This window comes from Neomonachus schauinslandi, chromosome 5 (genome assembly GCF_002201575.2).
Source record: "Neomonachus schauinslandi chromosome 5, ASM220157v2, whole genome shotgun sequence".
Classification (NCBI taxonomy): Eukaryota; Metazoa; Chordata; class Mammalia; order Carnivora; family Phocidae; genus Neomonachus; species Neomonachus schauinslandi.
Genome location: NC_058407.1, coordinates 121,633,008 through 121,649,384, shown reverse-complemented (window position 1 = coordinate 121,649,384; position 16,377 = coordinate 121,633,008). Strand labels below are relative to the sequence as shown.

The following is a 16,377-nucleotide window of genomic DNA, read 5'->3' as shown; positions in this document are numbered from 1 at the left end:
TCCCACGCTGACCATGCATTGATATATTACAGTATTTATATAAATCACTCATTTTGACACTAAATCATAAGTATTCATAGTTTTATTTTTTGTCTTTCCAAACGCTACAATTTCTTTGAGGTTGGTAAGAAAACTTTGTGTTTTTCTTATGTACTTTCAGATGTCCATTCATTTGAAATATATTTACTGAGGTCCTACTTTTGTGCCCTGCACTATACCAGGCTGAGAGGGTCTACTGTGCTTTAATGTAGTAAAACCCTAAACAGATATTTGTTGATAAACAAAATTCATCCCCTCTGCCACCAAGCGGCATATTTATTTAAGAAAAATAACTCTTAAAAGCCGTCTTATTTTTAGATCATGTGGCCAAAGAAGTCCCATAATTTCCCACTAGCACCTCAGTGTCAACTGTTGGGAGTTAAAACAATCAGGCTGGAGGAGGATTTAGAATATACTCACTTGCTCATATTCGTCAGAATTTAATGCACCTTTTGTAATTCCTGTTTTTAAAAGGATATGATCACCTTTTTAAGGGTCACATTTTGCTCTTCTTCAACTTGGCATAAGAAGTTCACATAAAGAAAATGGAGAATTTGCCATCTTTAATAACAGGAGATGTTTCTATACTGCCAGTTTTATAAATAAGCCAGAAACTCCCCAGACTTAGCCAGCTGTATTAGTAAAAATTTAGGAAAGTAGGCAGTTTATTATTATTTAATTGCACAGACTTCTGTTGAGGGTGTATATAATTTAGTTTACAAATATGACCATAAAAAGAACATTCCAATATAATAAATATTCAAGTCAATAAATAAATGTCACCGTGACTGTTCTCTTCCATGACAACAAACAATAAGTGCTATAGTCCCAGATGTGTACTTAAATTGGCCCTGGAGGGATAGATAGGCCATGGGTAATCATCATGGTTACTGATGTACTTTTTATACCAACATGGTACTAAGGAGAAAATGGCCATTCTGTCTGCATATCATCCATGTCTACGGCTTCTAGGCAGCATAATTTGCAGCAGTGACTCTCAAGCAGCTTTGTATTTGAAGAGACTCCTGACTTTTATCACAAAAAAAGAAAGAAAAAAGGAAAAAAAAAAAACTTTAAAGAGAATTATTTTTTTTTAATTGAACCAGACGCTGTGTAAAAATCTGCAGAGATCATGTAAGGCTGAGAATGAGGTTACCTTCTTCAAGAAAGGATTTGCTTTTGCTTCTATCAGACATCTGGGCTTAGGGTAGATCTGAATCCAATTGAGGATGGAAATGATTCAAATCTGGGCTTCACTCATTGAGAGAATTCATCTTTTCTAGGGATTGCTGGAAGCTCTGCTCAGCCTCTCTGCCTGTCAGCCATGCTTTTGCATTCAGCAAGTTTCTTGTGAGAAAAAGCAGCCTTAAATGCAGGGCTCACCTCCCTTGGCTTCCTTCTTCTTCTGGATTTTAGTCCTGAAAATTCTCCCTGCCTTGGTAGCTTGCCAGTGCCCTCAAACAGTGCACTTCGCTTCGAATACTTTGCTTATTTAGTATACTTTATTTTCCTTGTATTATTTGCAGGAGGTCTGAGCTAAGGTGATTTCACAGCTGGATGGAGAAGCTCCTTTGGTGATTGGTATCACCCTACTTTGGTGATTGGTGTCACTATTCATTACACTTTCTAGCTGATTATCTTGGACTAATCTTTAATAGCTCAATACTTCAATATCTCCCTCTTCCTCTTTTGTCTCTTCTGTGCACGTAGAAAAGTCTCTCTAAACCAGACTCTGGCCACTTGTTGACCCTGTGATCATTTAAGTTATAACTGCCCATGAACTTTCTACCCACTCTCCTGGTCACATGGATCTTTCAAGTCTAGTCTTGAGTAGGACTATGTCTTAGTCCATCTGAGCTGCCATAACAGAACAGTATCAATGGGGATTGTTACAAACAACAATTTATTTTCACAGTTCTGCAGGCTGGGAAGTCCAAGATCAAGGTACCGGCAGATTAGTTGTCTGGTGAGAGGCCACCTTCTGGTTCTTAGATGGCCATCTCTTAATGTGTCCTCACATAGTGGAAGGGGCACAAGGACAGTCTGGGATGTCTTACAAGGTCATCAGTCCCATTCATGAGGGCTCAGTCCTCATAACCTACTCACCTCCCAAAGGCTCCATCTCCAAACACCATCCCATTAGGAATTAGGTTTTGAATTTATGACTTTTGAGGGGACACATTCTGTCTATATCAGACTATGTAGCATAAAATATCCTGGAAATTAAATACACAAGGATCCCTAACTGAAAGGTCAGTTAGGAAAGATGCTTAATGGTATCCTACAGGAAGTCAACACATCCATGAGTCTACCCGACAGAAGGAAAATACTCACTTTGAGCTCTAACCCAGTCAGGAAGTTCCTCTTTCACTCACTGGGAGCTGGCCCGAACCCCTCTCAAACTGGCAGCAGAATTAAAAGGCAGCTGGTCCAGTGACCGGAGCATAAAGTGACCAAAGGTGAGACAAGCAGAGCCACAGCACTGTGTAAATAAGAGCTGCCCTCCCACAGTAAAGAAAGACAAGGAGCAGATACTTCTTAGAGAATCTCCAGGGAAAGCAGGCTCTTTAAGAAGGTCTTCAAAAGACTTAAGGCTTAAAGTCTGAAAATCTGAACCAGTAAAGATAAAAATATATTTCCGGACTGTAACATCATAAAATAATTTGGCACCGGACAAAACACGTGTTGAATGCCTAGCAAAGAATGAGAATGCAGGCCAAGAGAAGCAGAGCAGTGTGGACCATGCAAGCACAGAGACAACTGGCCCGCTGTACAATACGACTGGGAGTAAGGGGTCCCAGAGAAGTTTCCATGCACCCCTGAAGAACAGCGTTGGGACACAATTTCTTTCTGTCCAGGTGGGCTCCACGTTATGCAAGGACAGGACATCTCTATAATCATCAACTGATAACCTGGTCTTGTCAGGTTGACGGCTCCTCCCCAGGTTATTAGCTGTAGCAACTCACACTTCTGAAGGTGGCTGGGGTTTAAGAGCTAACAAGAAACACTGGAAGGGAAAACACAGGAAGGAACACAGTTTTTGTTTGGAAGCGATGGGACCTTGGATGAGATTTTCCCTCTATGTTTTCCAAACATTCCAGAACGCGATCATATTTTATTTACAAACTAAATAAATAGCAAATATAAATGGTATAAAGAAGCAGCAATGTCCTCTAAAATTTCTTCTTTCAACTCAAGATTTTCTGTAATGAATCCCAATAACAGAATTAAGTTTCTATATAAGAGATGGGGAGGGAGCATCATGTGCCTCAGCAGGGGTTCTGAAGATTAAGTCAATCTGATTGTCAGCTGGCCCCTTCTACTTTCCTTCAAACAACACGTTATTTCCCATACAAAGCAAATACACAAGACATTTTTAAATCTCGTAATATTTATGAGGAAATTCTTTACCTAAAATTCTCATATTCTTCTTCTTGTCGTTTCCACGGACAGCTCTGTATATTTCTGATAATCTGAAGATAGTCACTCTCTAAATACCTAAAAGTCAAATGTCAATAAAATTAGAAAACAGAGATCCCACATATTGCTAAACATGCATATAAGTGTCCTAGAGGGCACTTTGAGAATCTGCTCATTTTAGCTAAGTCTTTTCTGAAATAAGGTAATGTAGGAATAAGTTAATATCATACCCATTTCCAAACCACTAGGAACATAAATTTGGAAAGAATCATTATGTTGATTTAGGAATGTGTAATTTGCATATACCATAAGTCAAGTCTAATATTACAGATAAACCATGACAGCACCTCAATTCACATTCATATCTTATAGCCATTTCATTTTGCTATAACTCACTGACAAACATATTTTATAGATGTTTACCATAAATATATAATTTATCATTTTTTATACTCTAAGTTGACTTATTTACCTTAGAAAATATATATAAAATTTCCCTAAAATAACCATCTTAAATTTTAATTCTGAATGGTACACTAAAAAAAACAGATTAAGTTAAGAGAGATGCTTATATATTGGCATATAAAAATCTATAGGCTCAGCAGTACAATTTTGTGGGATCCCAGTCCCCAGTAAATCTCCTTCTACCTGAAATTTCATCAGTAAGTATTAATTCCTTTAATCACAGAATAGCCTTTAGTCTTTAAGGGTTATCATTTCAAATGCAAGTACTGGGGCCCCTGGATGGCTTAGTTGGTTAAGCATGTGCCTTCGGCTCAGGTCATGATCCCAGGGTCCTGGGATCGAGCCCCACATCGAGCCCCACATCGGGCTCCCTGCTCCACAGGGAGCTGCTTCTCCCTCTGCCCCACCCAGGCGCCCCCTCCCTCTGCCCCACCCACCCCCCACAGCTTGTGCTTTCTCTCTGTTTCTCTCAAATAAATAAAATCTTTAAAAAAATTTAAAAATAATAAAATAAAATAAAGTGCAAGTACCCCTTTGTGTGAATAAAAAAAAGACCTTAAATTTTCTTTCAATTAATATCTTAGTCATTAGTTGCCTACCACTTGAGATGAAGGCTCTGCACTAAGGAGATGGAGTATGTGCAGTGGGTGGGTGGAGAAGGGAGAGGGCCATGAAAAATCCTGTCAGAAACCACTCCCCCATCTCCACCCAGCAAAATGAAGAGCCTCCAAAGCTTCGCTCTGAAAGAGCTATTTGTTATAGGTAGGGTAAGGTCATCAACCAAGTAACTCCTCTCCCTCTGAAGTTTACCTTTTGGGTATCTCTGTCTTCAATGTGCCACCATAAATAAATAAATAAATAAATGAATGAATGAATGAATGAATGAATGAATGAATGAATGAATGAATAAATAAATAAATAAATAAATAAATAAATAAATAAATAAATAAATATATTTTTCCCCCCCTTGGCTGCTGTTGGCCCAGCTAAGAAAATTCTGAAAATCTTGAAAGACTGTTATATACTAAAGGAGAAGCAAAGCAAAAAGCTATCACAGGAGAGGTTAAAAATAGTTTTACTTGTATACAGGCTTCCAACCTTAACAGATTTACCTCATTCCCATGGGTACTAAGACTTGTCCAAGTATGCCAAGGAGCCTGAGAAATCTATATCCTCTACCTCCAAAGCGTTGTCTAAATGTGATACTCCCCAGCTGGAGTAAATATTACCTGTCTCCACGTGGTAGGGGAAACCCAGAGACTCTGCAAGTATTAAGCTCAAAAAAAAAAAAAAAAGAAAGAAGGAAGGAAGGAAAGAAAGAAAGGAAAGGAAAGGAAAGGAAGAAAGGAAGGAAGGAAGGAGGGAAGAAAGAAAGAAAGAAAGAAAGAAAGAAAGAAAGAAAGAAAGAAAGAAAGAAAGAAAGAAAGAAAGAAAGAAAGAAGAAAGAGAGAAAGAAAGAGAGAGAGAGAGAAAGCAAGCAAGCAAGCAAGCACATTCAGCAACCTACCCAAGGCTCTCTCAACTTCTGGCTCTTCAGGAGAGACATGACATGGTGCCTATGCTCTCATGTCTGGAGAGTCTTGTCTACCACCATGGCATGGTTTTTAGTCATTTCATCATATTCAAAACAGGACACTATGTGTACCAGGGTTTCTCAGGCAAAGTAACAAAAGAACTGCTATCTCGTAGGAAAGGAAAAATGAAGGGGTGGAAATCAGAGGGCGAGATGAACCATGAGAGACTATGGACTCTGAAAAACAAACTGAGGATTTTAGAGGGGAGGGGGTGGGGGGATGGGTTAGCCTGGTGATGGGTATTAAAGAGGGCACGTTTCATGGAGCACTGGGTGTTATATGCAAACAATGAATCATGGAACACTACATCAAAAACTAATGATGTAATGTATGGTGATTAACATAACAGTAAAATTAAAAAAAAAACTAAAGATGTAATGTATGACTAACATAACATAATAAAATTAAATTAAAAAAAAGAATTGCTATCTCACAAAGCTCATTGAAAGAGAAAATGAAAAGAGAGAAGCCAAATACAAATATCTTCTCATTAAATCAATGAAAATGGCAACTGTATGTGAAGTCATCAAGATAAAGTATAACATAAAAAGTAGAGGAAGTATGAAATTACTATCCTCTCCTAAAAACTAAATGTGTCAGAGTTTGAAGTTTTCTTTAAATGCCATTTGTTGGGTGAAAAAGAAATTAAATTTCTCATGATGTGCAGCTAAGACAGATTAGTGAACTTGAAGACAGAGCAGTAGAAACTATTGAAAATGAGACATAAAAGGCAACAAAAGATTGAGTGAAAAAGTTACAATCACACAGCTGTGAGACAACCCTGAATGGCTAATAAATGGGAAATTATGACCCAGAAAGACAGAAAAGACAATTTTTTTCAAAAAATTATGGTGGCAAAGTTTCTAAATGAGAAGTATAAACCCACAGATCCAAAAAGCTCGACAAACTGAAAATACAAGAGACGTTTAAAAAAAAACCCCAAAAACTAGAGGTTCCTGGGTGGCTCAATCAGTTAAGCACCCGACTTAGGATTTCTGCTTAGGTCATAATCTCAGGGTCAGCAGATTGAGCCCAGAGTAGAACTCCATGCTCAGTGGGGAGTCTGCTTGAGGATTTCTCTCTCTCTCCCTCTTCCTCTGTCCCCTCACTTGTGCAAGTCTGCTCTCTAAATGCATAAATAAATAAACAAATCTTAAAAAAAACTACACAAAACACACAATAATAAAATTTCTTTAAACCAGTGATAAAGAGAAAATCTTAAAAGTAGTTAGAGAAAAGACAGGTGCCTGGGTGGCTCAGTCAGTTAAGCAACTGCCTTCGGCTCAGGCCATGATCCCGTGGTCCTGGGATTGAGCCCCATGTAGAGCTCCATGCTCAGCGGGGAGTCTGCTTCTCCCTCTCTCTCTGCCCTCCCCTCCCCCGCCCGCTCAAGTTCACTCTCTCTCTCAAATAAGAAATAATCTTTTTTTAAAAAGTAGAGAAAAGAAACATACATACATAGAAACAAACTAAGATTACAGCAGACTTGTCAGAAACAATGCAAATCAGAAGGCATGGAACAAACCATTAAAATAAAGAACATCATTTAGGGGGACTGTCAACCTAGATTTCTACAGTCAGCAAACCATTCAAAAAATGAGGGCAAAACAGGGACTTTCTCAGACATACAAAGGCTGAAAGAATTCATACTGGCAAACCTGCAGGAGAAGGAATGCTAACGGAGTCCTTCAGGCAGAAGAAAAAGGAAACGGGAGTAAATCTGGCTCGATACAAAGTAACGAAGAACACTAGAAATGGTAAATATGTAAATATTTACAAAAGACTTTCTTCTTTTTCTACATCTCTTTAAAAAATAATTGACAGTTTAAAGTAAATATAATAATAACATATTGGGGAGTTTATAACATATGTAGAAATCAATGCCTGGTATCTACAGAACAAAGACCAGAAAGGGGGATGATATAAATCACTTTGAAAGCAGACTGTGATGACAAAAAGATGTATGCAGTTGACCTTTAAATAACACAGGGGTTAGTGGTCTTGACCCCCTGTGCAGTCAGAAATCCACATATAACTTTTGACTCTGAAAAAATGTAATTACCAATAGTCTTCTATTGACCAGGAGCCTTACCAATAACATAAACAGCCAATTAACACATATTTTGTGTGTTAATTTGTATGTATTATATACTATATTCTTACAATAAGGTAAGCTAGAGAAAAGACAAAGTTATTCAGAAAGCCATAAGGAAGAGAAAATACATTTATAATACTATACTATAAAAACTCCACGTGTAAGTGGACCCATGCAGTTCAAACCTCTTTTGTTTAAGGGAAAACTATACTGTTCACTAAAAGCAATGAGTAAAAACAAAGCCATAAAGAGTGAGGATGTAATCATAAAATACTCAACCAAAAGAAGGCAGGAAAAGGAAAAGGAACAAAGAGCAGGCAAACAGAAAACAAACAACATGATGGTAGATTTAAACCCAACCATATGAATAATCCCAGTAAGTGTAAATAATATAAACATACCAATTAAAAGGCAGAGAATGTCATCTTGGATTTTAAATAAGCAAGAACCAATCACATATTACTTACAAAATAAGCATTTCATATAAGTAAACAGATTAAAATTAAAAAGGTGAGAAAAGATATACCATAGTAGAACTAATTAAAACAAAGCTGGAGTAGCTATACTCATATCAGACAAAGTAGTTTTCTGAGCAAGAAATATTACCATGAAAAAAATAAGAGCAGAATTTGGTAAGAGAAAGAAATGAATGAAATCAAAAGCTGTTTTGTTTTAAAAATAAAGTCGATAAACTTATTGTCACATTGCTCAGGCGAAAAACAGACACAAATGACCAAGATGAGACCCATGTTGGAGACTGCAGCACTAACGGTCCTACAGACATAAAAGTATAATAACTTTATGCCAAAAATTTGACAACTTAGACACAATGGACATATTTGTTGAAAGACACAAACTACAAAAGCTCTCTCAAGAAGAAAGAGAGGTCAGAATCAGAGGGAGATGTAACCACAGAAAAGTGTTCAGAGAGATGCAACATTGCTAGCTTTGAAGGTGGAGTTAAAATAGAGAACAGTTCTGGTTCAAGATGGTGACACAGAAAGATCCTGAACTCACCTCGCGCACAGAGTCTACAGCTACATATGCAACAATTTCCTCTTAAAACAAAAAAATACAAAACTAAAGCCTGGCTGAGTAACAACTACACATTGTGGGGCACCTGGGTGACTCAGTTGCTTGGGTGTCTGCCTTCAGCTAGGGTCATGATTCCAGGGGATCGAGCCCTGCATCAGGCTCCCTGCTCAGTGGGAAGCCTGCTTCTCCCTCTGCCTCTCCCCCTGCTTGTGCTTTCTCTCTCTCTCTCTCTCTCTCAAATAGATGGATGGAATCTTTAAAACAACAACAACTACACATTGAAGGAAACCACGTCAAAGCAGGTAGAAAAGGCTGGGATGCAATCTCACCATAAACCCCATCCCCAAAGCAGTGACCCACAACTAGCAACTAGCTAGCAGGGAACTCAAAACCCAGAGATTCTCCCTGAGGAGCAAAGGGTTTGAATCCCATGTTGTGCATTTCAACTTTCAAGACATTCCCTTGACAGATGAGCCCTCAAAACACATAACTTTAAAAACCAGTGGGGCTCACGTCCCAAGACCCAAAAAATGGAAGCAATCTGAAAAAACTGCTCTTCAAGTGCTTATGTGCTTAGACTCACCCACCCCAGGATCCAGCTCAATGACAGCTGATTGCCCCAGACTTAAAGTGAAGGAGGCTCACCTACTTATATAAAAGCACTGGACTAAGGAGGCAGGCATCTAATTTAACACACACATCTAGGAGCCTACAGGACCATTCTCCAGGGATGGAGATTGATGCATGCCATCTTCATGCTCCTTCTGCTGTGCTCCAGAGCAGCAGTATATTCCAGACGGAGCTTTCATACATCTGGTGCCCTGATTTCTGCCACCGCCACCTTGACTGCCCAGCTCTAGAAGCCAGGGGAGCTTACAGTCCTGGTTCCATGGGACTGTAATAACAAGTGTCAGCCAGAAAGGAGCTCATATCCCTGCCTGGCACCCCAATGTTTGTGACTGCTGTTAGGGGATACCTCTACATGACCTGGCTCTGGTGACCAGTGGGGTCACTCATGGATCCCACAGGACTGTAACCAACAGAAAAAGAACTCGTAAGCAGTGATTATCCTCAGGACACAGCAAGAGGCAACAGGCCCAGGAACTTGGATTTAGTGAAGGAGACCTATTAGCTAATCATCATAACTGTGGCCTGAGAGGCAGGCTTCTAACTGAACATGCAGCTGGGGGCTGACTATAATCCTTTCCAGAGTCCTTGAGGGGAGGTACTGTCTTCACACTCATACTTTGCTATGCTCCAGAGTGCCAGCATCTTTTGGAGGGGAACTTTCCATGTCTGGTACCCTGGTTAATATGGCTGGTACCCCCGGTATTTGTGGCTGCCACTCAGGTGACACCTCTTAATCACCTGGCTCTGGTGCCTGTAGGGGCTTGCCTTTCTGGGTCTCATGGGATTGTGGCAATAGTCAGACACTTCTTGGCAGGTTACCACCAGCAGGACATTGCACAGACAGTGAACTGAAGCACACCACCCAGTCCTTCTGTGAAGGAGGCCTCTATGCTTGTCCTGGGACTATGGTCTGAGGGGCAGGTTTTGGACTTGGCACACATTTATGGCCTATGGAGATGCTTTCAAAGAATGCAGGCTGTGGACGTCATCTTGACTCTCTCTCTGCTTTGATCTAGCTTGCCAGTGTCATCCAGAAAAGAGGTTTACATTCATCTGAGGCTTTGATTTTTGCTACCGCCATCCATGGATCACCTCCAGATCATCTGATTCTGGTGGCTGGCAGGGATTAGGCTTAAAGTCCCAAGGACCATATATATTGGTATACTTTAAAAAGATGATGCCTGAGGTTCTGGCCTCCAGTGAGAATCTAGGTGTTGAGATCCTCCCCTTTGGGATACTGACAAGTACTGGCACATACTTAACTACTGGAGGTGATGAAAACTATAATAGTCTGCTTGGACAAGCACAACAGTTTGAGATACAATGAAGAGCTGGGGCAGGGTTGAGTCACAAGGTTCATATCCTACACAAGGCCACTCCTTAAAACTGGGCGAGGTGGTTGTTTCATCTACTTTACAGAAACCAACATGGGGTCAAGCAAAACTAAGAAACAGAGGAATGGGTTCCACATGAAAGAAGAACAAAACCTCAGAAAAAAATCTTAATGAAATGGAGCTAAGTAATTTACATGATAAAGAGTTGAAAGTAATGGGTCATAAAGATGCTCAAAGAACTGGGGAGATGAATGGACAGGCATAGCAAGAACTTCAAAAAAGAGAGAAAATATAAGAAAGTACTAAGTGGAAGTCACAGAGCTGTAGAATACAATAACGGGATGAACAATATACTAGATGGGTTCCACAATAGACTAGATGAAGCAGAAGAAAGGATCATTCAACTCAGAGACAGGCAGTGGAACTCACCCAATCAGAGCAGCAAAAAGAATACAGGATAAAAAAAAAGAAAAGTGAACACCAGCTTAAGGGAATGATGCAACAACATCAAATGGACTACCATTCATATCATTTGGCTCGCAGAAGGAAAAGAGAGAAAGGGTCAGAAAAAAATATTGGCTAAAAACGTATTATTCAAAAAAATAATGACTATAAACTTCCCTAATCCAGGGAACAAAACAAATATACAGATTCAAGATGCCTGTAGACTTCCAATAAAGAGGAACCTAATGAAATCCATATTGAGACATATTATAATTAAAGTGTCAAAAGTTAAAGACAAGGAAAGAATATTAAAAGCAGCAAGAAAAGAACAATTTTTATGTACAAGGGAACCCACATAAGACTATAAGCAGAATTTTTAGCATAAACTTTGCAGACCAGAAGGAGGTGGCGTGATACAAAGTGCTGAAAGACAAAGAACTTCCAACCAAGAATATGCTACCCAGAAAAGTTATCATTCAAACTTGAAAAAAAAGAGTTTTACAGAAAAGCAAAAGCTAAAGAAGTTCACCACCATTAAATCAGTGTCAAAAGAAATGTTAGAGAGACTAAACATTGAAAAAAGGAGCATGAATTAGTAATAAGAACAAATAATAATAAACCTCACTGGAAAGGTAAATATATAGTAAAGGTAGTAGATTAATCACTTATGAAGCTATTATGAAAGTTAAAAGAGAAAAAAAACTATGATTACAATAATTAAAGGATATATAATATAAAAGATAAAAAGACATAAAATGTACATAAGAAACATAAAATATGGATGGGGGAGAAAAACAATATTGAGCTTTATAATAGGATAAAACTTAAGTTGTTATCAATTTAAAATAGACTTATAGATATAAGTTTTTATATATAAGCCTCACGGTAACCATAAAGCAAAAATCTACAGTAAATATACAAAAGAGAAAGAACTAAAGCATAACACTAAAGAAAGCCATCAAACCACAAACGAAGAGAGCAAAAGAAACAGAGAGAAGCTACTAAAAACAACCAGAAAATAATGAACAAAATGGCAATAAGTACAAACCTGCAAATAAATACTTTAAATGTAAATGGAATAAATTCTCTATTTAAAAGACATAGAGTGGCTGAATGTTTAAAAAAAACAAGAGGTAGCTATATGCTGTCTACAAAAGACTCACTTTAGAGGTAAGGAACCACAGAGACTGAAAGTGAAAGGATGGAAAAAGGTATTCCATGCAAATGTAAACCAAAAGAAAGGTGGAATAGCTATGCTTATATCAGACAAAGTGGACTTTAAAACAAAGACTCTAGTAAGAGACAAACAAGAGCACTGAATAACAATAAAGGGGTGAATCCAAAAGAAGATAAAGCATTTCTAAATATTTATACATCCAACATAGAAGCACCTAAATATATAAAGCAAATATTAACATACCTAATGGGAGAAATAAACAGCAATACAATAATAGTAGGGGACTTTAATAATGGATAGATCAATGGATAGATCATCCAGATAGAAAATCATTAAGGAAACATAAGCGTTAAATGACACATTAGACCAGATGGTCTTAACAGAAATTTACAGAACATTCCATCCCAAAACAGCAGATTATACATTCTTCTCAAGTACATTTCGAACATTTTCCAAGATACATAATGTTAGGCTGAAAAACAAGTCTTAATAAATTTGATTTCTTCTTTGACCCATTGGTTGTTCAAGTAGCATACTGATTAATATTCACATATCTGTGAATTTTCCAGGTTTGTTCATGCAATTAATGTCAAGTTTTATACTATCATGGTCAGAAAAGATGCTTAATATGATCAAATTTTTTAAATTGTTAAACCAGTGGTAGCTTGAAATTGGCCAGGGTTGGAGTATTTACACCACAGGCATTGGCAAATGTGACAAATCAGGGCTTCCTCTCCCCTGAGCAAGTTGTTGAAGTTGTATACTTCACCACAATTAGACAACCTGTTGGCCTGGCTCAAAACTTTTCACTCCCTCGCCACCCCAGTTTGAAGTTTACTGAGGCCTGTCGAGAAGGCCAAATGAGACTTTGCTGCCACACCTGACTCTTTAAGCAAGACTGATCCACAATGGTCCCAAGCTTCAGGGAAATAAAACGATCACATTCGATCAAATAGCAACTGCTTCCTTGGAAATTAAAGTTGATTTTATCCCCACCAAGATTTTGAGCAAATTCTTATGAAAGAAAAAATACATTATACTTTTACTTTGACTTCCTTGAAAAACAGAGTTTGTGTCATTTTGAAATCATTCTTGCCTTTCTATCAAGCTTAAGTTAGAACATTAAAATTACCATCCATTGCCAATTAGGATAAAGGTGCATTATAAAATAGATAGTATAGTGCCTTTAAAACATTTTTGTTTTAGTGACATACATCCCCCAACAAATTGTAGCTGGCTCCAATTTAACTTAGTATTGAAAGATGTCAATCATAATGTATCTAATTTTACTAGGAAGTTAGCTGCATAGAAAGGCTTCTGACTTTATAGTCATTGATATTTAAAACTAAGTAAACACATTATAGCAGACCTACTTATTACAAAGGAAATGTTCCTGGCCATTTTATAATCAGAAGACAGTACTCAAGCTATTTACTTCCTGAGGCTGCTGTGTTTAGGGAATCTTTTGCATATTGACTCTAGAAATGAAGCATCATCGTCTAACATTACAAAGGGAAGACTAAAGAGTAAGGAATATCAAAAGAAGCATTTTTTTTCACATACTTGCCCTTTCTTACTGAAAAATAAATCACCAACCAGATTTTTTAGAAAATTAAAATTACTATTACAATTTATAAAATGGGAGCCAGGCTGGGGCAGACAACCATCTGAGAAGGTAAATTCACATGTATGCCACAAGTGTGGGCTAATTTATGGGAGAAATTCATCTCTGTAAACCTTGTTAAGTAAAATGCTCTAAATCACATCATACTTTCTGCAAATTTACATTTATACTTGGTTTTCAGTTACAAAGGACAGCCCCCACCCCACAAAGACACCCCACCCTTGAAAGATAGCTGTCCCTGTGATATTACTCCATTTTAATGGATGGCACAACTAAAAATTCTGAGAAGATGAACAGCTTGCTCAATATTGTATTGTAAGTGGATGAGCTAAGAATTAAACACATGACTTTTGATTCACAGTCTGGCTCTCTTTCCAATGTATCACACTGCATCTCATTTATTTTCATAATGAAGTTGAAATTAATCCCATCAGAAACATTAGCTGGTCCCAGGACATACAATAAATCATACTAAATAATGCAGCAAGTTATTTTCAAAAGAATAAATAATGTCTATTTAAATCATTATCAATAATACTCAAAATAAAATACAAATTATAAATAACATTTGAAATGACACTGAGTAAATATATTAAAATTGAAAATATTCTTCTAGAAACTTCTCTTTGGAGATAAAGACCCACATGCTATGATTAGTTTTATCTCAATTAAGATATAAATAGGGCTGGGGCGCCTGGGTGGCTCAGTCGTTAAGCGTCCGCCTTCGGCTCAGGTCATGATCCCAGGGTCCTGGGATCGAGCCCCACATCGGGCTCCCTGCTCCGCGGGAAGCCTGCTTCTTCCTCTCCCACTCCCCCTGCTTGTGTTCCCTCTCTCGCTGTGTCTCTCTCTGTCGAATAAATAAAATAAAAATATTTAAAAAAAAAGATATAAATAAGGCTTCTTAAAAGCCCTATATAACTTCCAGTTAATTAATGTAATCATTAAATACTTATTGGGTACTTATTAGACACCTAGAAGTTATCTTGAAGATATTCATCTATTAATCCCATTTAAGCTGCTGAGATACTGATTTAGTTTCCTATAACATCACTTCATTGTGAAAGCCAACCTTTTTGTCTGTGGAAATGCGTGGGGAAACCCCAATAATATTAAGTCAGTAGGTTTCTTTTTTTTTTTTAATTTTATTTAGTTATTTTAGAGATAGAGAAAGAGAGTGCACATGCAAGTAGGGATAGGGACAGAGGGAGAGAGAGAATCTCAAGCAGACTCCCCACTGTGCAGGGAGCCCAACGCATGAAACATCCCTGATTTCATGACCCTGAAATCATGACCTGAGTTGAAATCAAGAGTCAGTCACTTAACCAACTGGCCACCGAGGCACCCCTAAGTCAATAGGTTTCTAAGTGGTGTTCCGTATAGATCAGTTTTTTGTAGCTAGTTTCTACCAAACCCTTGAAGAGCTCAGGTCTACAAGAAACCAAATGCTGCAAATAAGTATAATGCTATAAGATTTTCAGTTAATACAGCTAATCATTTTTACAGGGCAAAGCTTTTTAAAGAAATGGATGATGAATGTATGACAGATAACAAAAAAAAAGTATACAGAATGTAGACTGAGTTGAGCTATGAGTAATACAGATATATTATAATGACATTTCATCCACTAAAGGTAGAAGAATTCAATTTACATTGTTTTCAACTCTATGTGATAGTAGCTTCAATTTAGAATGCTGTGGCTATTGTCAATTGGCATAGGAGAAAGGGATCTTAAACTTTTATTTTCTCCATACACTCCATACACAGACAAGTTAAATATTCTAAAAAGCCTCCAGAATTAATTCCTAAAAATGCCAATGTTCTTCTTCATGGCCCCAGTGAAATCTCCAGAGTGCCATATGTGAAAAAGTCAGATATTATTTTTTTAGAAAAGAATACTTTCTCTGCCCTAGGCAATTAACTTTTGGAGCTTTGATATTAATTACATGTGTAAGACACATGTTAGGAAAGTCTTCAACAGTGACTGACGTTAGACAACCAAGAGGGAATGGGGTGTCTATTTACAAAGGAGTGGGGCGTGGCATAGGAAAAGGGACTCAGATTGGTGAAGCCCACTCTAAGGCCAGCAACAGGGATGGAGTAGGAAAGCTGTCACCACCCAAAGTCTATAGGCTACCCGGAAAGAGCTGTAGCTGGAGGTACAGAAAAGGGCCACTGGACAAGAGTGATGGCCTTTGATAGAGGATGTGTCATCTCTAAACCAAGCCCACAGAGAGCATCTGGAAGAATAAATACTCCAAATTTTCTCTCCTCCCACTTTCCACTCTCCTGCCAGTGATTTGCATAGACTAACCCTAACCAGAAGCCAAAGGTTATGAGAGTCCAACTAATGCAGCCCGAGGAAGTCAGCCTTGTGGAGCATGCAGCAAGAATAAAAGAGTAGAGAGTAGATCTGGAAGGTTAAAAAGGAATTTTATAGCACAAACGAAAATTCATTCATGACGCTATTTTCAGAATTATTTTGGGGTAAGTGAATTTACTTTGCTGCTCTAGTTTGATATAATGCCCAAATCAAGCAG

General features: G+C 38.0%; 1 protein-coding gene across 1 annotated transcript in view; it reads right to left on the bottom strand.

Annotated features, from left to right (window-relative positions):
• The window catches only part of ST8SIA6 (ST8 alpha-N-acetyl-neuraminide alpha-2,8-sialyltransferase 6), a 133,979-nt gene that overhangs the window by 36,648 nt on the left and 80,954 nt on the right, over nt 1-16,377 (bottom strand). The window contains exon 4 of the mRNA XM_021696775.1: nt 3,451-3,537. Coding sequence (XP_021552450.1) covers nt 3,451-3,537 — 87 coding nt within the window. The remainder of the gene's footprint in view (nt 1-3,450; nt 3,538-16,377) is intronic.